The sequence below is a fragment of the Choloepus didactylus genome, chromosome 2, assembly GCF_015220235.1.
Source record: "Choloepus didactylus isolate mChoDid1 chromosome 2, mChoDid1.pri, whole genome shotgun sequence".
Taxonomy (NCBI): domain Eukaryota; kingdom Metazoa; phylum Chordata; class Mammalia; order Pilosa; family Megalonychidae; genus Choloepus; species Choloepus didactylus.
The window spans coordinates 79,050,569-79,072,692 of record NC_051308.1 but is presented as its reverse complement, the minus strand read 5'-3'; the positions used below and the strand labels follow the sequence as shown (position 1 = coordinate 79,072,692).

The window sequence follows — 22,124 nt, the reverse complement described above, 5'->3', positions numbered from 1 at the left end:
AGAACCTTGAGAGAACCTAATGTCTGACACAAAGTTGATCTATTAGACATTAGACTCAGACACAATAGACTAGTGAATCTAATGAAGACTAAGAAATTTAGTTCAAGGAAACAAGGATTATGATTTAACTAATAAATGTGATCTTTTTTAAAGACATATGCCTGTCTGATCCTTTGGGTGACATAATATGCAATTATGGGATGAAGGAGAACACTCATGAGGGAGTATTGGACAGTTTTTTTCATGGCAGAGTGGGCCCTGACATTCTGTTTTATAATTTGTGAGATGAGAATAATAATGTCCACCTCGGTGGGTTATTGTGAGTTCTAAATGGGATTGTAGAGCTCCTGAAACAGTGCCTGGTTCACAGTGGGTGCCTGAAAAGTGATCGTTATTTTCTGTGGAAAAACTAACTTTCTATTGCTATCTTTTTGAGGCCTTTTTTGTTGTTCAGAATTCAGAGTGTTTTTGTGGGCATTTAATACTTCCCAGTGCTGTCTCTCTACCTACCTCAGTGAGTCACATTGAGTACGAGGAGGCAGGATGGCACATGACCTGGAATACTGTTGTATTCCCAATGTAATATATAAAGGCCCTTGTGGGGTGTGGAATGCATGAGCTCCCAAAATCAGAAGCTGCTCAGGCTGCTAACCTGATATCAGGTGGTATGAGGCATTTGGGGATTAGGCTGGCACATGTGGTTTTGTGGAAAATATTTTGAAGGGTAATCCTGATGACTTCCAAAACTGCTGTCTTTGTTTAGATGCTTTTTCTGGCCCTCCTGAACACTAAATTTAATGAGCCTTTAGATTCACCTCTTGAGGGGCAGTTTTCCATAGTATCTCCCTATCTCTTCTTCTCTGCAAATATGAGGGAGAACGAGGTCTCTTTGGATATAATCCGAGGCCCTGCCCAAGTCTTGTCAGCTCATAAGATCAACATGTGCAAAGGGAATCAGGTTTCCCAACAAATGAGTCAAGGAATTTTATGAGGAATAATAAAGAATTGGGAATTTCTGGACCTGCTATGGGACTCAAAGATTCCTGAGGAAAAAAAAAAATAGTACAGGTAGATGTACCTTTGTCCTTTTGCTTTTTTCCCCCTCTTACCTCATTCCTGTTTATTGTTCCTCTGCTACTCCTTTCCAACCCAAATACCCATATTTGTTGTTTTGGGTGCTGTAATACACCTGGGTTCTCTCTGTGCTCTCTGTTTAGCCTCTAGGAGGACATTAATGTGAAATCCAGGGGTGGAAGAACTGCCAGGGTGAGGTCCTCTGCACAAAGTGTGGTAGGCATGCAATCCGTCTTACTGGTGAAATCTTGACGAGATGCTTAGTGTGTCTCTAATTGAGTTTGAAGAGGTAGTATGAAAACAGGTCACATGTTCCCCATCTTATCTTATATGTGCAAAGGTGTTTGCATACTGTTCTTTTTCAAAAGATTTCATTACCTTCTTAGCATTTTTACAAATCCAGAAAATATATTTTTGCTTTTCCCACATTTAATGATCCATCATCCAAAGCAGTTAGAGAAAACTTTGGAGTCTTGGAGGAAGGGGTGCCTAGTTTGAAGGTCAGAGTGCCTAGTGTTGAGCCAGGGTTGAGCAGAATGACCTCACTGAATTGCAGAGGTGGAAGAACCTTTAATCTTTGAGCAATTTAGTTCTAAGTTAGAGACTCTCAGATAATGGACTAAGGACTACTAGTTAGCGGCCTTCAATGGTATTTCTTGTAATTCATGAAGCAGTAAGACAGTGGCATTATTTTTTCTTCTGTGATTTGTGATCAGTGTAGATTTTACCTTTATAGCCCCAGTAGTGCTTGGAGATCCATGAAAGGAAAGGACATGGAAAATGGGCTGGAGGTGGTGGGATGCAGATGAGACAGAACAAAGATATGTTTGAGGTCCAGGAATTTAGGCTTATAACTCCTAAAATATTTAATAAAAATAGGTAGTCCTCTTTGTTTCTACTGTTGTTATTTTATATAGTCAATGCTTGTTAACCCCATTTACCAGTTTCTTTGCATGCTTTTCTTCTTGCATCTTACTCCTTTCCTCCATTTACCGTTTCTTTCATTGTGCATGTCTTAATGGTAAATCCTCTTAGTGTTTGTCTGAAAAAGTCTTTACTTGGCCCTCACTCTTAGAATTACATTTGATAGGCATGGAATTCTAGGAGACTGCTATTTTCACACAGCACTTTGAAGATATTCTGAGTTCTATTGTTGCTTTTGCAATGTCTGATATCTGTTTAATTACCATTCCTTTGTATTATGACCACTTACCCATGGCTTTCCAGAACTTCTTTTTCCTTTGATGCATCATTCTGTAATTTAAATGGGGGTTAAGTCTTAATTGTCCTACTCAGGATGTAGTTCCTGGATCTGAGGATTCATATAGTTTATCAGTTCTGAAATCTTCTCTGCCACCGTCCCTTTAGATGTATACTGTCCCTTTTCCATTCTCTCAATTGTCTTCTGGAACTCCTCTTACCCACAAATGAACTCCTTTTATTCCATTCTCCATGTCTTTTTACTTTTCATATTTTCCATTTCTGTATCTTTTGATGCTGATTTCTGGGAATTTTCTTCACATCTGTCTTCTAGTTCATGATTTTACTTGTCTACATTTTTTTTTAATCCTTCCACTGAAGTTTTTTTTTCTCCATGCATGTCTTTATTTTATTACGCCTCTCTCCATACACTGGATAAAGGGAATGTCAGTCACAAGGCTTTTACAATCACATGGTCACATAATAATAAACTATGTAGTTATACAATCTTTATCAAAGATCGAATCTACTTGATTACAGTTCAGCAATTTCAGGTATTTCCTTCTGGCTATTTGGATACACTAGAAACTAAAAAGAAATATCTATGTAATGAGTCAGTAGTCACAATCATTTGTCAAATCCTAATTTCTCACTTACACCTCTTCCCTCTCATTTGATCATTCTCTCAATCTTTAGGAATATCTGAGCAATGACCCTTTTAGGTTCTTCATGCTGGAAAGGGGTGTCAACCTTATGGAGTAGAGGATCCACTGAAATTTTAATTTCAATCACTACATTTTTCACTTCTAGAAAACTTTTTTTTTTCAAATGATTTTCCTGTTCTTTTTTTGGACTGTCTTGCGCTCAACTCCTGTTTTCAATTTCTTTTTTTATGACTTTATTATTTTTAAACACATTATTTTATAGCCTGGCCTATGGTAGGCCCTCAAATATTTGTTGAATGAATAAATTAATCATTGGTTTCTTTCTGATAGCTCTCATATTTGAAGTTCTCCAGAGTCTAAACCTGCTTTTTTTTATGCCTGTTGACTCTCTTTGGGTGAAATAGTTCCTTGTGGTTACATTAAAGGTACATTAAAGATTACATTAAAAGTAATTTTTTCATTATGAGCTTATCTTTATCAGAGACTCTTTTGCAGCCTGGGTTGAAGAACTATCTTTCCAGAGGTTTGTTTTTTTTTTTTTTAATAAATTCTAGGTGTCCCAGGGGAATCACTGGCCTGAGAATTCCTGGACTACTTAAGTAACATAAATTAAAACTTCAAATCTGTGTGAGGTGCAGGTCAAGGTCATGCACAATTTCAGAGAGAAAGTTTTCTTCCAAACTCAGGCTAAGACAGACAAGTTGCCCTGTTGTCTTCCTGTGCCAGTGAGTAGCTTTTTTTCTAGCCTGTCTTTTTACCAAGGATGCCATCAGGGTTCAGACTCTATATATGGATTTCAGATCCAATTCTCCTCCTTAAATGAACAGAAACCCTCATCTTTGGTCCCTGTGTACATGTTAAAACCCATGTCCTTGGTTTACCTCCCACTCCCCAACTAGAGCAGATGCAGAATTAGCTCACATGCTTCTGGTTTTTAGTTCCCTTTTCATTTTTGTCCTGTAGGGATTTCCCTTACTATCTTGCAAGCTCAGCATTAAAAGGATTTTTTAAATATTTCTTATGTAGTTTTATGGTGAAGACACTTAGTTTATTGTAGTTCACCTGATTGTTGGAAACAGAAGCCTTCCTCCTTGGTTTCTTACCCATGGTAGTGCCAGACTTCTCCTTTGCACTCTTGAAATTCATTTTATGGTGGGAAGTAATGGGTGGGGTGGCGGTTTTTTGATCCTGTCAGGGTGGTCCACAGACTGTTAAAAAAAGGAGAACCATTGACCCAGAAGGACCTCAGATTAATATAGTCCCTCTTTCAGCTAAACAATCTGTGTATTCTTTGAGGTTGGAAATAACCTGTTGGTACAAGATGTTTACTAAGATTTTTTAGCAACTTGAGAGCAAATATTTCTCTAAAATACTAATGACAGGACACACAAGATTGAGACATCATCAGGGACTTAACACAAAAAATATTCGCTTATTCATGGATTCCAGGTTTGTAACAGTCCAAATGCCTGGTATTCTGTTTTCTGCAGACTGTTTCTGGGCTCGGACATTATCACCAGTAGCACTCCCACCAAAGAGCAGCCCAAGTCCACTGCCAGTGGGAGCTCTGGCGAAAGCATGGATTCTGTCAGCGTGTCATCTTGCGAGTCAAACCACTCAGAGGCTGAGGAAGGCTCTATCACTCCCATGGACACACCTGATGAGCCCCCCAAAAAGGTATGTAATTAATCCCTTTCCATAATTCCTAGTGCATGATGCACCTAACATAGTATTCGCCACATGAGGAATGTCTATTTTCAGGTTTATCATGACGTAGTATTTTGAAAATTGTATTTTTAAGAGGTGTTGAAAACAGAACTCTGTTTGGGGACCCATTCCTCATAGAAACATGCCTGAAGGCACTGAACAGGTTGGTTAATTCATGTGGACTTTGCAATATTGTTCTGTCCCCACATCCAAAGGCAGTGGAAGGATTGTGACCATAACATGAGCTGTACTCTATTTAGGAGATGTAGGATTTGATTAGAAGGAGCAAAAAGTCAGAGACGGAAGTGTGTCAGCTTCTTGCTGTCATTCCTTGTGTCACAGCCCATGAGGGCCATGCCAGTCCAGAGGCCAAAGAAGACAACAAGCATTTTCTAATATATGAACTTTTATTAAGGGCTTACTTACAGGTTGAGAAGTTGTGGAGAGATCACGATGGCTCTCTCAGGTCGGGGAAGTTGACCGCGCAGTGCAAAGAGGACAGCAAGCCATTGATAAGGGTTTAAGACAAAGGCCTTCCTAAGGGTGGGGCGAGCATAGATGCAAGAATAGGTCATTCTGACCTGGGGGGTGGTGCAGGAAGGACTAGAATAACACTTGAACAATTACATTTTGCTCCTTTTGTGAGCCTCTCATCTCCTGCCTGCTTCCCATAAAGTTACATTTTAAGGTCAATTTACCCTTTTTCTCTTTACTGGGCTTAGAAAGACAATAGGTTAAACATTTAGCTGCCTAGGTCATGCAGACTGCTGTGCGCCAAAGATGTGCAGGCCTGTTTTGCTCAGGCCACGGGTTGCCACACCTTGTCTTAGCCAGGCTTTTACCACAATAATATTGCATAACAAACAACTCCAAAATTCACTGGCATAAAATAACCACCATTTATTCTCTCTCATGCATCTGCTGGTTGGCTGATTTGGGTTGGACCTGCCTGCAGGCCATGGGTTTGATCCAGGTCTGCTCCACCTGCCTTGTGTTTTGTTGTTGTTTGGAGTGTAGTGATCTACCCAGGGCATGCTTTCCATGCTAACACAAGTGAGGAAGAAGGCAAGACTCTCTCCACCACCCCAACCCCACGAGCACATTTCAAGCCTTTGTTTGTATCGTATCCACTGATACTCCATTGGCTAAAGCAAATCTGTGACCAAATCTCACATAAATAAATGAGGCAGGGAAATACACTCCACTTCTAGTGGAAGGAACTGCAAAGTCCCAGAGTAAAGGGCATAGATTCAGGGAAAGGTGAGGAATTAGTAACAGTGATACAATCTGCTATGTCTGAACAAAGAGAAAGTGATGAGAGGTAGTAAAAGAACCTCTGTAGAGGGTTTCTGTGTTCCATGGTTGCAGAAATAAATAAAAAGAAAACAAAGATTACTCATAATCTTCCATACACATTTGCTTCAGTCTGTTGGTCAAGGGGCTGGGATCAGGGAGGTCTACTTTGACAAGTCTAGAACTTGCACCATTTGGGGAGTTCTTTGGCCAGCCAAACTTGCTCTGTAGTGACATTTGTCCCCCCAGCTTATGTGTAGGCCAAGGAGCTGGAGTGTTGGTAACAATTCCTTCATTTTGTTGGAATGAAGGAGAACTGTGTGTTGTTTCACATAGTGTTGAAACAGTCTGGGATCCCTCAAGCAACTTTGTCACAAACTAGCCAATCCAGGAAGACCATCATACTTGGGACTCATCAGACTAAGAGGCTGCAAATACTGCCCCTCACCTTTTGTCTTTGAAATCTAGAGGACACATCTGATTACTCGAAATGCTGAAGGACTTGCCATTCTCTCACAGGGCATGTTTGCTAAACCAGGGAGGTAACCATTCTCCGTGGCTTGACACACAGCAGGCAATTAGTCAAAATCTGGAATAAAGTCTCACCGTTCATGTTTTGACAGGTTCTTATACTCTGTAGGCCCTGTTTCTGATGGCAGACATTATATGAAAGTGACAAATGAGGGCTTGCCCACAAGTTTGTGGGATTTCTCCCTGTCTTTGAAGAAGGTGAAATCACATTCACACTTCTTGGTGGTACAGAGCAAAGTGTATAGAACCAGATCACCCCTTTTAAAACTATGCAGAAGCCCAGGGTAGTATGATCTGAACACCCCTTGCTGTATCCTTTTTGTCTCGTCCCTCATCACAATGGCTCTTTACTTTCTGGCACCAGTCACGGCTTTTCATTCTTTGAATGAATCTTTCTCAGAGTCATGAATTTCTCTAGGCTTAAAAATGAGTAACTGACTTGGTTGCAAGTAGTTCCTGGACTGCAGGATATTAATTGGAGAAGCCTTAGTTCTAGCTGTGCTTTCCTGCTCAGTGCATAGACCCAGATGAGTTCCATGGTCCCTTCCTACTCTAGGTCCTGGGAGGGAAGGCCCTCCAGCAGCCTGCCAGTCTGCCTCCCTCCCTTTCCCTCAGGAAGAGGATATGGATATCCTCTTTCTTCATTCCCCTGCTCTTGAGTTCTAAATAGTTATTTTCAACCTGCCCCTCACTAATTAAATTCTCATTAAAAAATGTGGGGGCTTGTCAGTAAGTTGCTGTAATCCAGGCATCCTCAAGACTTTGTCTTAATTATAAATGTTTTTAAAATCATGGAAAAGCTAACAAAGGAAAACAGGTTTCAAAAAGGAAAACAAAGGTGAAACTGTTGAGTCAGTCACTGGAAATGGATGTTCTTGGCTGCTGTGTAAGTATACCTGCAAACTAAATAGTGTTATTAGAACAAATCACCAGCAGTTAGCCTTCAAATATGAGATACTTAATTGATTTACTTGGAAATATAAAAACAAACTGAAAACGTGTTTCAGAAAATAACCAAAGCAGTATTGTGATAGAGCCACAGTTAGAATCCTACATATCACAATTAAAGAGATAGCTGACTCTTTAATTAAGCAAATTATTCAGTGGAATTTACTGACAGAGTTATGCCATAAGAAGAAGTCCATAGGAAAAAAATAGTGCAAACCCCATTACTAGTAGCCAGATAATCCAGAAGCTAAACTTCTGTGTCTGTTTCCATGAAAGTCAGACAATATGAAAGAAATTATCTATTTTTTAAAATTACCTCCAGGATATTTTATTTTATGGGATGAATATGGTATGATTTAGCCTAATTCTTTCCAAGAAATTATTCATAATTTTCTACAATAAGAATTGGAATTTAAAATTATTCAGTTTAATGATGTTTTGGAATCACCTACCAGTGAGTTTTAGATATTTCTTTCTTTGATAATTGGTAATATGGGTATGATAAACACAGTCAATCAGAAGAACACATTAAGTGTAGCACACAATGTGTTCACTTCTTGATTTACAACATGAAAAAGGGTGTTGTTGGTTTTACCAGCAAATATGGAGAGTGGTAGAGCCTGTCATAGGCTGTGCTCCCTTGGCAAGTCACTTTATTTCTCTGGACCTTATTCTCTTCATCTTTGTAATGCTCTGCTTTTTGTTCACAAGATAGTGAGTTGTGAGACCAAAATGAGGTAATGTACAGGAAAACTCATCACAAACCTCACTGGGCTCAACATCCCCCAGGTGGAGGTTTATTACGTTAATTTACTTTGTCACCATCAACAAAAGGCTGATGCCTGGCTGCATACTTGCTCTGTGAACATGGCAGTGGGGTTCTGGGAACTTGCGTGCTCATCTTGGTGGTTCTGTCAACCAGCTGAGTGAACTTGGAGCCCCACTTACTCTCTCTGAGCCTCAGGTTCCTCAGCCGTGGGTGCTAGTGTTCCATGCATAATCCATGGTCCTTATCTTAGCCTCACGTTACAACAACTGATATCAAAGTGTAGTCAGAAGAGAAATCGTCTCTGTGGGCATGGGGAGCAGCATTCTGGCTCAAGGCAGTGGGGCTGGATAAATCCGTGGTAAGGGCTTTCCTCCAGCCCTGTGAGCTTCCAGCTTCCTTCTGGAGCCCCTGTTGCCTCTAGTCTCTGGTATCTGCTGCCATCTGCTGGTTAATCTCCCTAAGAGCTGTGAAAAAGCTATGGAAATGAGAGACCCACCTTGCCTCCCAGGGATTCAGTCAGCCACTGAAATGCATCTGACTTTGGAGGTGGGGGTGCTAACATCAAGGAGATGATACCTGTGTGCTATGGGCTGTTGTGGAGGAAATAGCTGAAGTTTATCTGTCTTGATTTCTACCTCTGCTTTGAAAATTGTGAAACACACCATTGGCCAAGGTTCTAATAGTTGTGATTTCTTCTGGGCTGTGTTTACTTTTCCAGCTCTCTGAATCCTCTTCCTCATGTTCCTCTATCCATTCCATGGACACAAATTCCTCAGGGATGTCATCCTTAATCAACCCTCTCTCCTCTCCTCCGTCCTGCAACAATAACCCTAAAATCCACAAGCGCTCCGTCTCTGTGACATCCATTACCTCGACAGTGCTGCCTCCTGTTTACAACCAGCAGAACGAAGACACCTGCATCATCCGCATCAGTATAGAAGACAACAATGGCAACATGTACAAGAGCATCGTGGTAAGGAGCCCACCCTGAGCCGGCAGAGGATTTCCCATGTACATGGTGTCCCAGTCTCTCAGCCGCTCAGACGAATACCCTTAATATGCATCATATTAGCATATATGCATTCACACAAAATGAATATGTATAAATGGGTGAAGATAATGATGTATTTACATAGAACTATACATACCTACAATGCAGGTAAGATATGACTTTTGCAACCTAAAAAGCACTAAAGCTTAATCATGCAGGTCAGTGTCACCCTTTTCAAACCATTAACTCGGATGACTATAAAAATATTCCGGGGATAATGCCACTGCTTCACAACTTCTTCGAAGTTAAGGTGTAGAATTATACACCTGGATTTATAATTAAATTTTCATGCATTCTTAGGAAGGTCCTCCACAATAGCAAATGGATATGAATTTTCAAAAGCTTTGGGGGAGATAGAATTATAGAATTCATTCATTTAGTCATTGTCCTTTTGGTGGTGGTTCTGGGGGAAGAGGATGAGGGAAGATGAGAGGCTGTCCAGGCAGGTTTTGTTAATGACATAGGAACTACTGGAGGAAGAGATTTGGGGGGAGGGGAGCATTTAAATTGAGATGCCAGTGATTGAGAACTGGGAGTCCACCAGCCTCCACACAGCAGATACGGTCGTGCAGGCAGTGAGTGTGTGAGACAGAATGCAAGTGGCCGTGAAGGAGGGGCCAATCCAGGAATGCCAGGGAGGTGGGAGAACCACAAGGAAACCCAGGTCAGGAAGGTTATTTTGGAATTTTCATTGTGTCCATTCACATGGTTTCTCTTGCATATCCCAACCAGTGTCTCTGAATTATAGCATGGATTTGTAACACCGAACAGTTAAGCTTTAGGACCTGTGATTGGTACAGAGACTGCTCTGCTGTATCTGGGATGTTACACAAAACCCTACTTCCCAGAATGAGTCTGCAGTTGTATGTTCAGTGTGTTTTAGGGGAGGAGGAGGTTAACAGATGATCCCCTCCAGATTCCTTCCTCAGTACATCGGTTGCCTTTATGGTAATTGTACCTTCTGCCAGCCCCTTCTGTAGCCCTTTATCTTTCACCTTCTGTGAAAAAATCATCCCAGCCTGTCTCACAGGCTGATTCATGAAAGATGACACACTGTTCTAGTGGTCTCAGTCTCACTGTTAGGCATTCCAACGAGAAACTTTGCTCCACGGGAATTCCATTTTTGGAATTTATTTTACTGTGTGCCCTACACTAGGGGATGAAAATAATTCAACTGAAGTTTAGCCTAGAGTAGCAGTTCTCAAACTTTTAGTCTTAGTACTCCTTTATACTTTGAAAAATTATTGGAGTTTCTGAAGAGCTTCAGGTTATATTGGGTTATATCCATTTATACCTACCGTATCAGATATTAAATGTTTTCAAAATATTTATTAATTCATTTAAAATAACAATAATAAATACAATGCATATTAATGTAAATTATACTTTTTAATAACAAAGATCTATTTTTTTCCAAAAATTGAGTGAGAATAGTAGCATTGCTTTATATTTTTGCAAATCTCTTTAATATTTGGCTTAATAGAAGAAACTGGCTTTCTTAAGTGAAACTGGCTTGCTTTTGTCTTGTTCTTATTTTTACTAGAATTGCAAGGCATTGAACAGTATAATGACTACTAGCATGGTTAGTTACAACTGCATTAATTTATGCTAAGGGACCAGCAGTTTTATCCACCATTGCTTCTGCAACTGCAGTACAAATGTCAACACAAGTGAAAGGACAGATAACATCTTAGTGTTATTAGGAAAATAGTTTTGACCTCATGGATCCCCTTAGAGAGTCTCAGGGGCCCCAAGGGCTATAGATTGCAGGCTGAGAACTGCTGGCCTAGAGGATCTGCTTTGCAGGAGCTATCACTGTCCCCTGAGCCTATGTCCTTCCATAGAAAGCAGAAAAAACAACACTTTAAGCCTCTAAATGTTACTTCTCTCCATTATGTCCATCCCAGAGTCTCCCCTGCTCTCAGGACTTCCTGTGACCATAAACCTTGCATTCCTGATTTAAGGTTCACGAAGGAGATGCCAATCATTGTTCAATACTGTGCCATCTAGCACAGTGGCCACTAGCCACATGCGGCTATTGAACACCTGAAATGGGGCTAGTCAAAATAGAGATGCAGTCTGTGTGTAAAATACATGCCAGATTTTAAAGGCTTAGTATTAAAAAAGTAAAATATCTCATTGATTTTCTATTGATTCAATGCTGACATAATATTTTGGATGTGTTGGGTTAAATAAAATATATTATTACAATTTCACTTTCAGAAACCTATTTAATATGGCTATTAGAAATTTAAAATGGCACATGTGGCTCACATGGTATTTCTCTTGGACAGTGCTGGTTCAGTGGGACAGCATGAGGCTGGCTATACGACTGAGCTGTTAATTCTCATTGTGCTTCATTAATTCCTCTCAGTAGCTTTTCTGGTACAAAGTAATAAATAACCAAGAAAGGCCCTTGGCAATCTCATCCTCATTTGGACATATCTGGAGAAATTTAAGTAAAGAAAAGAAGGATATTCTGGCTTTCTCCTTAAAAGGAAGTTTAAATTTGACAATTTAAACCCAATTTAGCCTAATATTTATTCCCTCAGTGGTGTACTTCCTCCTGTAATTTTATGCTGCTATCTCAGTTTGACCCACTTATGGGAGTGTTTCCTTTAGACCATCAAGAAAACTATTTTTCTCCTTTAGAATTGTGGGTGCACCTATTTTTCTCTTGCAAGTGGATGTGCCAGATGTTTTGGTAGTAAACAAACAAGCCAGATTTTTGTTGCTTTCAAGGAATCCATTGTAATGAATGTTGTTTATTGAATCACAAGTACCAGCTGCTGTCTCAGGCGAGAGGGGCAAAGTTTCTTGGAGGAAACTTAGACTTCTTTCGTGTGGTTTCTCTCTTCGGTCTTCCTGGTGAGAATAGCTTTTATTTTTAAGTAAGAATCATTGGAGCTTTCATTCAGTTTCTATCATATTTAAAGAAACGCAGGGAAGGGTACATAACTCAGCCCTCTTTTCATGTTGTGGTGAGTACCCTGCAATAAAATAGTTGGCTGGTGGGCAGAGGAAAGGAGAGAAAGTCAGAATTTGGAATGAGGGAAACCTTTACTGTGCTTTTTAAAAATATTAAATTTATTATTTTTAAATACCTTAGAAGCTGATTTTTATTGAAGTATAATTTACATACAATTAAATATACAGATCCTAAGTGTTAAGCTCTTTGGTTTTAGTAACTGTATCCACCTGTGTAACCATCACCCAAATCTAGATAAAGACTGTTTCCATCCTTCTAGAAAGTTCCCTTGTGCCCCTTTTCCGGTCCACCCTCCCTTAACTTTGAAGTTACTTTTCTAATGCTGCAGATTAGCTTTGTCTGTTCTTGTAAGAGACTCCTGCAGTATATATAATCTTTGTATCTGATTTCTTTTGCTTAACATGTTTTTGAGATTCATCTATTTTGTCACGTGTCAGTTTTTAGTTCCTTTTAATAGCTGAATAATACTCTATTGTGAGTATACTAAAATTTTTTATCCATTCTCCTGTTTGCCTGTTGATTCTAGGTTTTGGCTATTATGAGTAAATCTGCTGTGAGCATTTGTGTACAAGTCCTTTCTCTTGGTAAATATCTAGGAGAGTGGGAAGCTGGGGCATAGGGTCACCTGTGCTTTTGGGAATGGTCAGAGGGTAGCATGGTGGCCATTTCCATCCTACAGGTCATGATCAGAGCCGGTGGCAGCAGGTTGGAACATATGAAGATAACAGTCCAGGACTAATGCTTTACAGTTTTTGTAATACCCTCATAAATATTCTTTCTTTAGATCTCAACTGGTGTGGGCAAGATGGGCAAGGCAGGGGTGTTCTGTCCATTTTAATAAGGGAGAACACTGTGACTCTGAGAGATTAAGTGACTTGTTCATTGTCCTTTGGCCATTAAAGGTAGAGCCAGGAGGGCTGGCTCTTGGTCCAGTTCTCATTCTTCTGGGCCGTATCTCCCAGAAAGTTACATAGCACAAGGCCACGTATTCTTAGCAAGCATAAGAGGGTCAGGAAAACTTGTTCAGAAAACATGAAGCTAGATGCTTTACACATCCATTCATTGTCTTTCCAGTTGACGAGCCAGGATAAAACCCCCGCCGTGATCCAGAGAGCAATGCTGAAACACAACCTGGACTCAGACCCAGCTGAGGAGTATGAACTGGTGCAAGTCATCTCAGAGGACAAAGGTGGGGTGCATGTTCTTCCCTGGGTCAGGATGCTAGAGCAGGTCCATGCTGCACCTCGTATTTGGAAGGCAGAAAATGGATAAGCTTTTTTTTTTTTTTTTTTTTTTTTAAATGGAACTGTACATGGGATTTTGGCTGTGCATTTTTAGTTTCTGCTGCTCGTGTACCTCCTTTACCCAATAATGTGTTTCTAAATTGTGTGTGGGACAGAAGTTTAGCAATTCCAATGATATCTCCTGTTTTCAATTTATTGTTTATGATAAGCTATATCTTTATTTAAGATCGATATTCATGAAGCAAAAGCTTCTAACACCAGAATTTGAAGTTTCTTTACCGTACACTTATTTAGGTAAGGAGCTGGTGAGCTATGTAATGCTCCAGTATCACTGGGAACTTTTTTTTTTTAGTTCGGTTTTATTGAGATGTATTCACATACCATATCATCCATGGTGTCTAATGAGCTGTTCACAGCACCATCATATAGCTGTGCATTCATCACCCCAATCTATTTTTGAACATTTTCCTTACACCAGAAAATAAGAATAAAAAATAAACGTAAAAAAGAACACCCAAATCATCCCCCCATTCTACCCTATTTTTCATTTAGTTTTTTTGTCCCCATTTATCTACTTATCCATCCATACACTGGATAAAGGGAGAGTGATCCACAAGGTTTCACAATCACACTGTCACCCCTTGTAAGCTACATCGTTATACAATTGTGTTCAAGAGTCAAGGCAACTGACTTGAGTTTGATAGCTTCAGATGTTTACTTCTAGCTATTCCAATACACTAAAACCTAAAAAGGGGTATCTATATAGTGCATAAGAATGCCCACCAGAGTGACCTCTCGACTCCATTTGAAATCTCCCAGCGACTGAAACTTTATTTTGTTTCATTTCGCTTCCGCCTTTTGGTCAAGAAGATGTTCTCAGTCCCACAATACCAGGTCCACATTCATCCCCAGGAGTCATATCCTGTGTTGCCAGAGAGATTTACACCCCTGGGAGTCAGGTCCCACATAGAGGGGAGGGCAGTGAGTTCACCTGCTGAGTTGGCTCAGTTAGAGAGAGAGGCCACATCTGAGCAACAAAGAGGAACTCAGGGGGAGACTCTCAGGCACAATTATAGGCAGGGTTAGCCTCTCCTTTGCAGTAATGAGCTTCATAAGGGCAAGCCCCAAGATAGAGGGCTCGGCATACAAAGCTGTCAGTCCTCAATGTTTTTGAGAACATCAGCAACAACCCAGGTGAGGAAGTCCAACACTTCTGCATTTTCCCCCAGCTCCTCAGGAGTCCCTGTGTATATATTTTATTCTCTGCCCAAATTACTTTGGGATGTCTTGCTGTTTCACACTAACCTATACAGACCTACCAGATCTCACTTCCTATTCAAATTTCCATGTAATTATGGTGTTTGAACAAACTGTACAAGTTAAATTGCTTAGAAAATATAGATCCTGCACCAAATAAACATCTCTTCCCTTGGTCTTACATGGAAGTTGAAATTTTAAAACACAGTGTCGTCCTTTACCCTTTGGCCCGATTTGCCTTAGTCCTAACCAGATCTGCTTCATTCATCTCTCTACTTGAAGTCTGGACTCTATTTCAGCTTTTTTAACGGTTGCTGTATGCACTAATACTGACATTCATATCTGCTGAGCTCTAGCTCTGAGTTTCAGGTGTCACACAGATACCCAATGTTCCAGAGACCAACCAGGTTATACACCAAGGAATCAACATCTTAGAGTTTGGAGATAGCCATTACAATTCAGGAATAGATGGGATTGCTATAAGAGCTTACAATCTAGCAACTATTACAATAAGGCTTCCTCTGATAAACTGTGCTTTAAGAACCAATTCTGAGTTTACACATTGTAGTTAGTGCATAATGTTTGTCTTTGTTTCTGGTGTACTTCACTCAAAATGCTGTCTACAGGATTCTTTCACCTAGTTGCGCATCTGACAGCTTCACTCCTCCTCGCAGTTGCTCAGTATTCAATTGTATGCACACGCCACAGTTCACCATTCTGTTCCTCAGTCGATGCACCCTTAGGCCACCTCACCCATTGCAAATCATGAATAATACCTCCGTATATATCAATATGTAAATGTCCATACGTGTCCCTGTTCTCAGATCTTCCAAGTATATGCCCCCTAATGAGGTTGCAGGACCTTATGGCTCCCACATACTTAGCTTCTTGTGGAACCACCACTCTGTCCTCCAGATAGGCTATACCATTCTGCTTCCTTACCAACAGTGGATAGGTACCTCCCTCTCTCCACGTTTTCTCCAGCACTTTTATCCCTATTTATATTTTTTCCTACAATTTTATAGAGATATATTCACATACCATATACTTATCTACAGTGTACAATCAGTTGTTCATGGTATGATCATATAGTTGTGCGTTTATCACCACAATCAGCACTTGAGCATATTAATTATGAAAAAAGGTTTTTTTAAAAAAGAATAAAAAAAAGATAATAAAAAAAATAAAATATACAATACAATATAGTAGTAAGGTCAGACAACACCACCAGTACCAAGAATCCCATATCCCTGCCTTATATCCCCCTCTCATTCACACTTAGCATTGGTATATTGCCTTTGTTACATTTAAGGGAAGCATATTACAGTGTTATTGTTGACCATAGACTCCAGTTTGCTTTTTCCCCAATACCATCACAGGGAACTTTTGAAAGAATCCTTTTTTCTGAAGCTTCTTTTGGCAAATGTTCACCCTTGAATGTATCTGTTTTCTAATTTGGACCAGGTTGTGTCTGTTGAGAGGAGGAGACAGGCTGGGAGATAACTTCTCTGTACCCTGTCACATCGTAAAGAAGTGACTCCATTAGAATAAGTCTCTTTTCCTGCTGCAGAAGGAGCAGCAAATATTGTTGATAGAGGCCAACCCTGTATGCTGAGGGAGCCAACGCTGAACATTGTAAACCTCTTAATGTAGAACTCTGTTTACCAACAAGCAGCCCACCCCCACCCCCATAAAGGAAAAGCAGAATTGTTTAAGTTGGGGAGGGGCAGCAATTTATATTCCATTTGGCCAACAAAGCACCCAGGGTTCCATCTTGGGCCTAGAGTAGTATCTTTCCCTAGAGGTTAAAAACTTACGGCACCTAAGAAAATCCTTTTTCATCTGCCTCTTGGAAGTTTTCTCATTCATTCGGCTGCTCTAGGTTTAGGGGCAAACCTTTTTCAGTTATGGAAGACCTTTTGATGTTGTTACAGTTACAATTCTAAGCTAAAAAGTCATCTCCTGAGTTTTACCATGTTGCTCAGAAATGTCATCCTTGCAACACTGTGCTTCACGAGTGAGGCTGGTGGGTCCGAAGGTCTGGGGTTCCCGAGGTGCAGGCTCCGGGCCCAGCTTTGCCACTCACCAGCCATGTGGTCTCAGGCCAGCCGCGGCACCTCCCTGGGCCTTGGCTGGTAGTTAGTTAAGTGGAAAAAATACCCCACTTGTTCCTCATATCTCACAGGGTGATTGGGAAGATAACAGGAAATAATGTTCGTGAAAGTACTTTGGGGAAGTGCTGAGTGTTATATAGCCATGTGAGGTATATTATTATTGACGTGGGAGTATGTGAGCAGAAGCATGGGGTCACCTTAAGGGTGTTACGCTTTGTGGAATGTTTGTTTGAATAATGTACAAGAACCACTAAGAGTGGCTTACAGTAGGAGCTCATCCAGTCTTGTTGTGGGATCTCAACATTTCAGGTTAAAGTAAGGCTCATTTAATCCAATTCCCCAACCAGTTCCTCTACTATCACCAAGCTAGACTCATACATTTTACCTTTTTCTATTTCCTGTTTGTTTTCTTTTAGTTACCCGTTACCCCTGAGTGCTAATTGCTATATACTGTCTTTTTTTCTCTGCTTAAAACATTTATTATTAGTTTTTATTATACAAGTAATACATGTCCATTGTAGAAAAATTAGGAGTTTCTTTACTGCGTATTTATTTAGGCAAGGAGCTGGTGATACTGAAATGCTCGAATATCACTGGGAAACATTGAAAGAAATCCTTTTTCTGAAGCCTCTCTTGGCAAATCTTCACTCCTGAATGTATCTGTTTTCTAATCTGGATCAGGGTTGTCTGTTGAGAAGAGGAGACAGGCTGGGAGATAACTTCTGGAAAGCATAAAGAAAAAAATCCTCATCTGTAATCCTGCTACTCATAGATAACCACTATTAACATTTTAGTATATATGCTTTCTTTGAAAAAGGAAATGAATTAAAAACAACTTTGCTTTGATAATTTCATATTACAGAAGGAACAAACCTTGTTCAGAAATTCCCAATCTCTAGTTGTTAATCACTGAAAAATAGTTTAAATGTTAGCAAATATCACTGTCCTATATGGATACTGTTGAATATTAAGATGCAAGCTCTTGACAAAGCAAGGACTAAAATGGAATATAATACATATTTGATTGGGGATTACTTCAAAAAATAATTCAATATTCCAATTAAGGAGTTCTGGAAAACTCCGTAGATCAGTTCCACATTGTTACCCCATGTTGCTGGGTTTCTCTTAGTCTCTAAGAAGAGCTGCATAGGAGAGTGGAAATGGATTTAAGGGAGGAAGGATGCTGTGTTGTAGTCCTAGTTCTGTTGTTAAGTAGCTTTGATCTTGGGAATGGCATTTAGCTTTTCTTGGCCTGTGTTTCTTACTGCACTTCTTCTAACTCTAATATTCTGTATTTGAACATTAAGTTTATCGGTCAATTTATAAAAAAATCTTATTTGCATTTTCTTAGTGGGATTGAGAAGTTGTTGAGACCCATTTTTCAGGGGACAGGAGTGGAGGAGGGGAGCAGTGATCATTATCTGGTTCGGTTCAAGTTTGAGGACAAACTCCGGCCTGTGTCTCAGCAAGATTTCCATCTGCCACTATCAGTGCTGGGCTGACCTGCACAAGCTGACTACGTCCTCTTTCCTTATTTTTTGCAGAACTAGTGATCCCAGACTCGGCAAATGTCTTTTATGCCATGAACAGCCAAGTGAACTTTGACTTCATTTTACGCAAAAAGAATTCCGTGGAAGAGCAAGTGAAGCTGCGTAGCCGGACCAGCTTGACATTGCCCAGGACAGCTAAGCGGGGCTGCTGGAGCAACAGGCACAGCAAAATCACCCTCTAAAGGGATGGACCAAGTGGCGCCTTGCTTGCCAGAGGCACAGTGGGGCTGGGAACAAGCAGTGGTGATTGCAGCTACCATCCAGTGTTAGAGGATCAATGGTGAAATCAACAGATATTTATTGAGTACCTACTGTGTGCAAGGCACAGCGATAGGCATTGTGGGGAAATTAGAAATGAATTTGATGGGAAAAGGATGAATAATTCACTGATTCTCTTTGGCCTATTTGAGACTGGAATGCAAAATTGCAAAATTATCCACATTTATAAATATATATATATACATACTTGGTGTGTGTGTGTGTGTGTGTCTGTGTGTGTGTGTGTGTGTATGAGGGACTTTATAGAATATTCTGGACTATGGGAAAACAGATTTGCACAATGGCCTGGGAAGTTGAGGTCACTTTTTACAGGGAGATAAAAGGAACTGAGAACCTTCTCATACTTCCAAGTAAACGGAATCAATCCTAGAATACAGTATGTCCTTTATTCCAGTATTACAAGAACTCCAAACTTTATTTTTGTAAAGGGAGAGAATTACTTTCTCAATCAAGTGCCACCAGAAAAGAATAGCTTCAGAGGGTGGACCTGCCACAGGCTGAATGAAAGGCCTTTTTGCAAAGGGTTTGGATGAGCCAGTGGCCTTCAACCTCTACCTGTTATCTGCCACTTTCTGCTGCCCCAGGGATGGGGAGAAGGAGCTCCTGAGACCCACTCTGACCCCCTGGCCTCACCGTCGCTTTTTCGGAATCAACACAAGCCCATTTTGATTTCTGGCAACCATGTCGTGTTTCTGTCCCCCTGCCTCCCAGGGCATACCACAATCTTTATTGCACAAATAGCCATGTTCTTTGGTAACTGATGGGCTTTTCAGCCAGAAAAGAAAGAAAGCGTAAAAGAATTGTGAATCATTTAGACTCGTTATTTGTCTTGGAGTGTCATTACTTCATTGCCTTTTCTGAATGCCTTTTGCATGTAAAACTGTATGTCTGGATTCTTTTGCCACCTGGATCATAGTACCTCTTTATTATGTGCAATTTGTTTCTCAGGTGTAGAAATTTCTACTGCGATTGACTATATTTGATCATTTTGAGCCTGTGAAAGATTTCTGAACAGTGATTGCCCTGTTTATGAGCCCCGCTGAAGATGTTCCCTGCTGATAGCAATGTCCTGTTCTATTAGTAACTTTTATAGCATTACTGTGCCTAGTTATGGGGAAAGAAATGGGCTGCATCTATTGTCTAAATCATTTCTTGAAGAGGTACATTCTTCCAGATGGAATCAGTAACTTTTTTTTCAGGTCCCCACATGCTATCACAGTGTCACTGTTAGTGACATTTTTTGTCTCTAGTAACACCATCATGCTCTCCCTTTCAAATCTGAGCCATGCTGGGGTTTGAACTAAAAAGCCATATGTGGGATGTTGAAATGTGTAAGAAGCACTTTCAGAATGTTGTCCTTTTTAAGAAAAAATTCTCAAAATACCAGTTTTTATTCAAAAAATAAAGAGAATGAATGCAGATTACGAAGTATGATTAACATGTAGCTTTTTTTTCTCCTAATCCTATAATACAGCTCTTTAAAGTCATGTGGGATTTATGGTATGTAAGGAGCAATATGAAATCTATAAGAAACCCCAGGGAGAGTTTAGAGATCTGTGACAGTGGACCAAAGAATGAGCCAGGAAGGCCTCAGATTTCTTTTAGGTCTCTCTAGGGAGATGAGATTGTGCATTGTAAAGACTGACTGAGTTTCAGCTAGTCAGAATGCACTTTCTTATGTCTGGTTTGTGCTTCTGTGCTTGGAGGAGAGATGGCCAGGGTGGTAGATGTCACAGAGATTGAAGTCAAATGCAGCTTCAGCTTGATATTCTTGGTTTGAAGGTCAAAATGAAGATACAGAACTGTCGGCCTGTTTTGGGGTGTGGCTATGAAGACATACATGTTGTGCCCATGTGCTTGCCCTGTGTATTTATGCTGTATATGTAGAGTATATATATATATATATATATATATATATATATATATCCTGCAATGTAAAATATATATATATATATATATATATTTTTTTTTTTTTACTTTTTAAAAGCTAATGGAAATTCCAAGTAGATAAAACATAGCCTCATTTATTTAATGCCACTTTAAATGTCTTAAATTTGTTTCCTGATAGACAGCTGCCTAATGCTTTTAGCTGCTCACATGCTTGTCTTTCTGCATCTCCAACATTTGTTTACCTTTTGGTTAAACTAATAAACTAGTTTGGGACTCGGTTGGCATGTGCTACCAGACCCAAAGGGGTTGTTTGGAGTATTAATCAGGCAATTTCTAGGTTCTGATACATCAATAAGCTTTTTGGAAGCCCACCCTGGATTGGTTGGAGAGAGCAGAGGGAAAGCCAGTGGCTGTGTTTGGAGGAAATCCTCCCCACTGGCAAGTGTCATGAGCATTTGGGGGAAAGAATGGTGTTCCTAGCAAACTGCCATCAAATATGTTTGTTAGATTGCTGTTCTTAGGAGTCACACTGTAGGGGACACTTTTTATAAAATCCAATTTGGAGTAAGGATCCAAGGTTGTATTCTGCCTTCTTTCTGACGGCCTTTACCCCCACTCTGATTGCTCCCATCTGCCTAATTCTTGAAACCTTCCATGAGGCACCAGAAGCCAGGGGGACTTCTGTAGAGGGAGCAGAGAAGGTCTTCCCAAAAGGCATTCAGACTGAGGCCAGCTTCACTAAACGGAGAGTGTAGAGAGAAAATTGGAGCAAGACAGGGGATGTGGGGTGGGGTGAAATGGAGTTCTACATTTTTACCAAATTGACTGGTAGAATAGAGACAGCCTGTCCACTCCACCCTGCAAGTCAGATTCCCCCATGAGCAAGACCAACGCTTATGTTAGGCGGCCCCTAGAACAGCTGTCTCTGGACCTACGGGCGCTCGGCAAGCCCTGAGGGGCTCAGACATGGTGGTTTTATTAAAACGCCCGTACACAGGACGCCAAGCTGAAAAAACTGCAGGGAGGGGCATAAAAATAAACTCAGTAAATTAAAAATAAAGAGAAACCAGTCCTCAGAGGTGATTCTTCATTCTTTCCACCCCTGTTGGGGGCAGATGGGAGGATGGCTTTGGGCTGGGAGCCGCACAGCTGGTGTCACAGGAACGGGCAAGGCCATTTTAGGTAAATCCACAGAGCAGAAAGGAGGCCATTCTCCTGCCCAACAACAAATTTTAATGGAGCCACCACTTTCTTTGGAATCCAAAGAAATGCAATGTCTAACAGGTCTGTCAAACTCTTCCTGAAAGCTTACCTAGACTCATCATGCTCTAATTCAAGCTTTTTCTTGTTCCATCCTGGTGGTAGGCAGAGGCTCCATTTTCTGAGTCTTTTTTTTTTTTTTAATCCCCAACATAATGTGCCATAATTACTTCTCTTTTTTCCAAGCAACTGGCTGTTTCTTGCCAGACTTTTTGTCCTCATCAGCTGCCCTGTATTGTCTTAGGGCTGCCACAAGCCTGCTCACATGCCCTTCCTCCCCGCTGCACATTTAATCAGAACATC

General features: G+C 40.5%; 2 protein-coding genes across 8 annotated transcripts in view; one reads left to right on the top strand and one right to left on the bottom strand.

The window, feature by feature from the left end:
* RGL1 (ral guanine nucleotide dissociation stimulator like 1) overlaps nt 1–20,099 on the top strand; it is a 266,774-nt gene extending 246,675 nt beyond the window's left edge. For 4 of the 5 annotated variants that reach the window (XM_037825183.1, XM_037825186.1, XM_037825187.1 and 1 more), the window contains 4 exons: nt 4,430–4,616; nt 8,906–9,160; nt 13,302–13,416; nt 18,387–18,574. In XM_037825183.1, the coding sequence (XP_037681111.1) occupies nt 4,430–4,616; nt 8,906–9,160; nt 13,302–13,416; nt 18,387–18,574 (745 nt within the window). Of the gene's footprint in view, nt 1–4,429; nt 4,617–8,905; nt 9,161–13,301; nt 13,417–18,386 lie in introns of all 5 variants that reach the window. The other variant, XM_037825184.1, reaches the window with a different exon arrangement.
* The window catches only part of COLGALT2 (collagen beta(1-O)galactosyltransferase 2), a 167,219-nt gene continuing 157,129 nt past the window's right edge, over nt 12,035–22,124 (bottom strand). The window contains exon 12 of one of the 3 annotated variants that reach the window (XM_037825192.1): nt 12,035–12,246. In XM_037825192.1, the coding sequence (XP_037681120.1) occupies nt 12,210–12,246 (37 nt within the window). In that variant the 3' untranslated portion in view covers nt 12,035–12,209. Of the gene's footprint in view, nt 12,247–17,138; nt 17,565–22,124 lie in introns of those variants that run through there. The other 2 variants (XM_037825191.1, XM_037825190.1) reach the window with 2 other exon arrangements.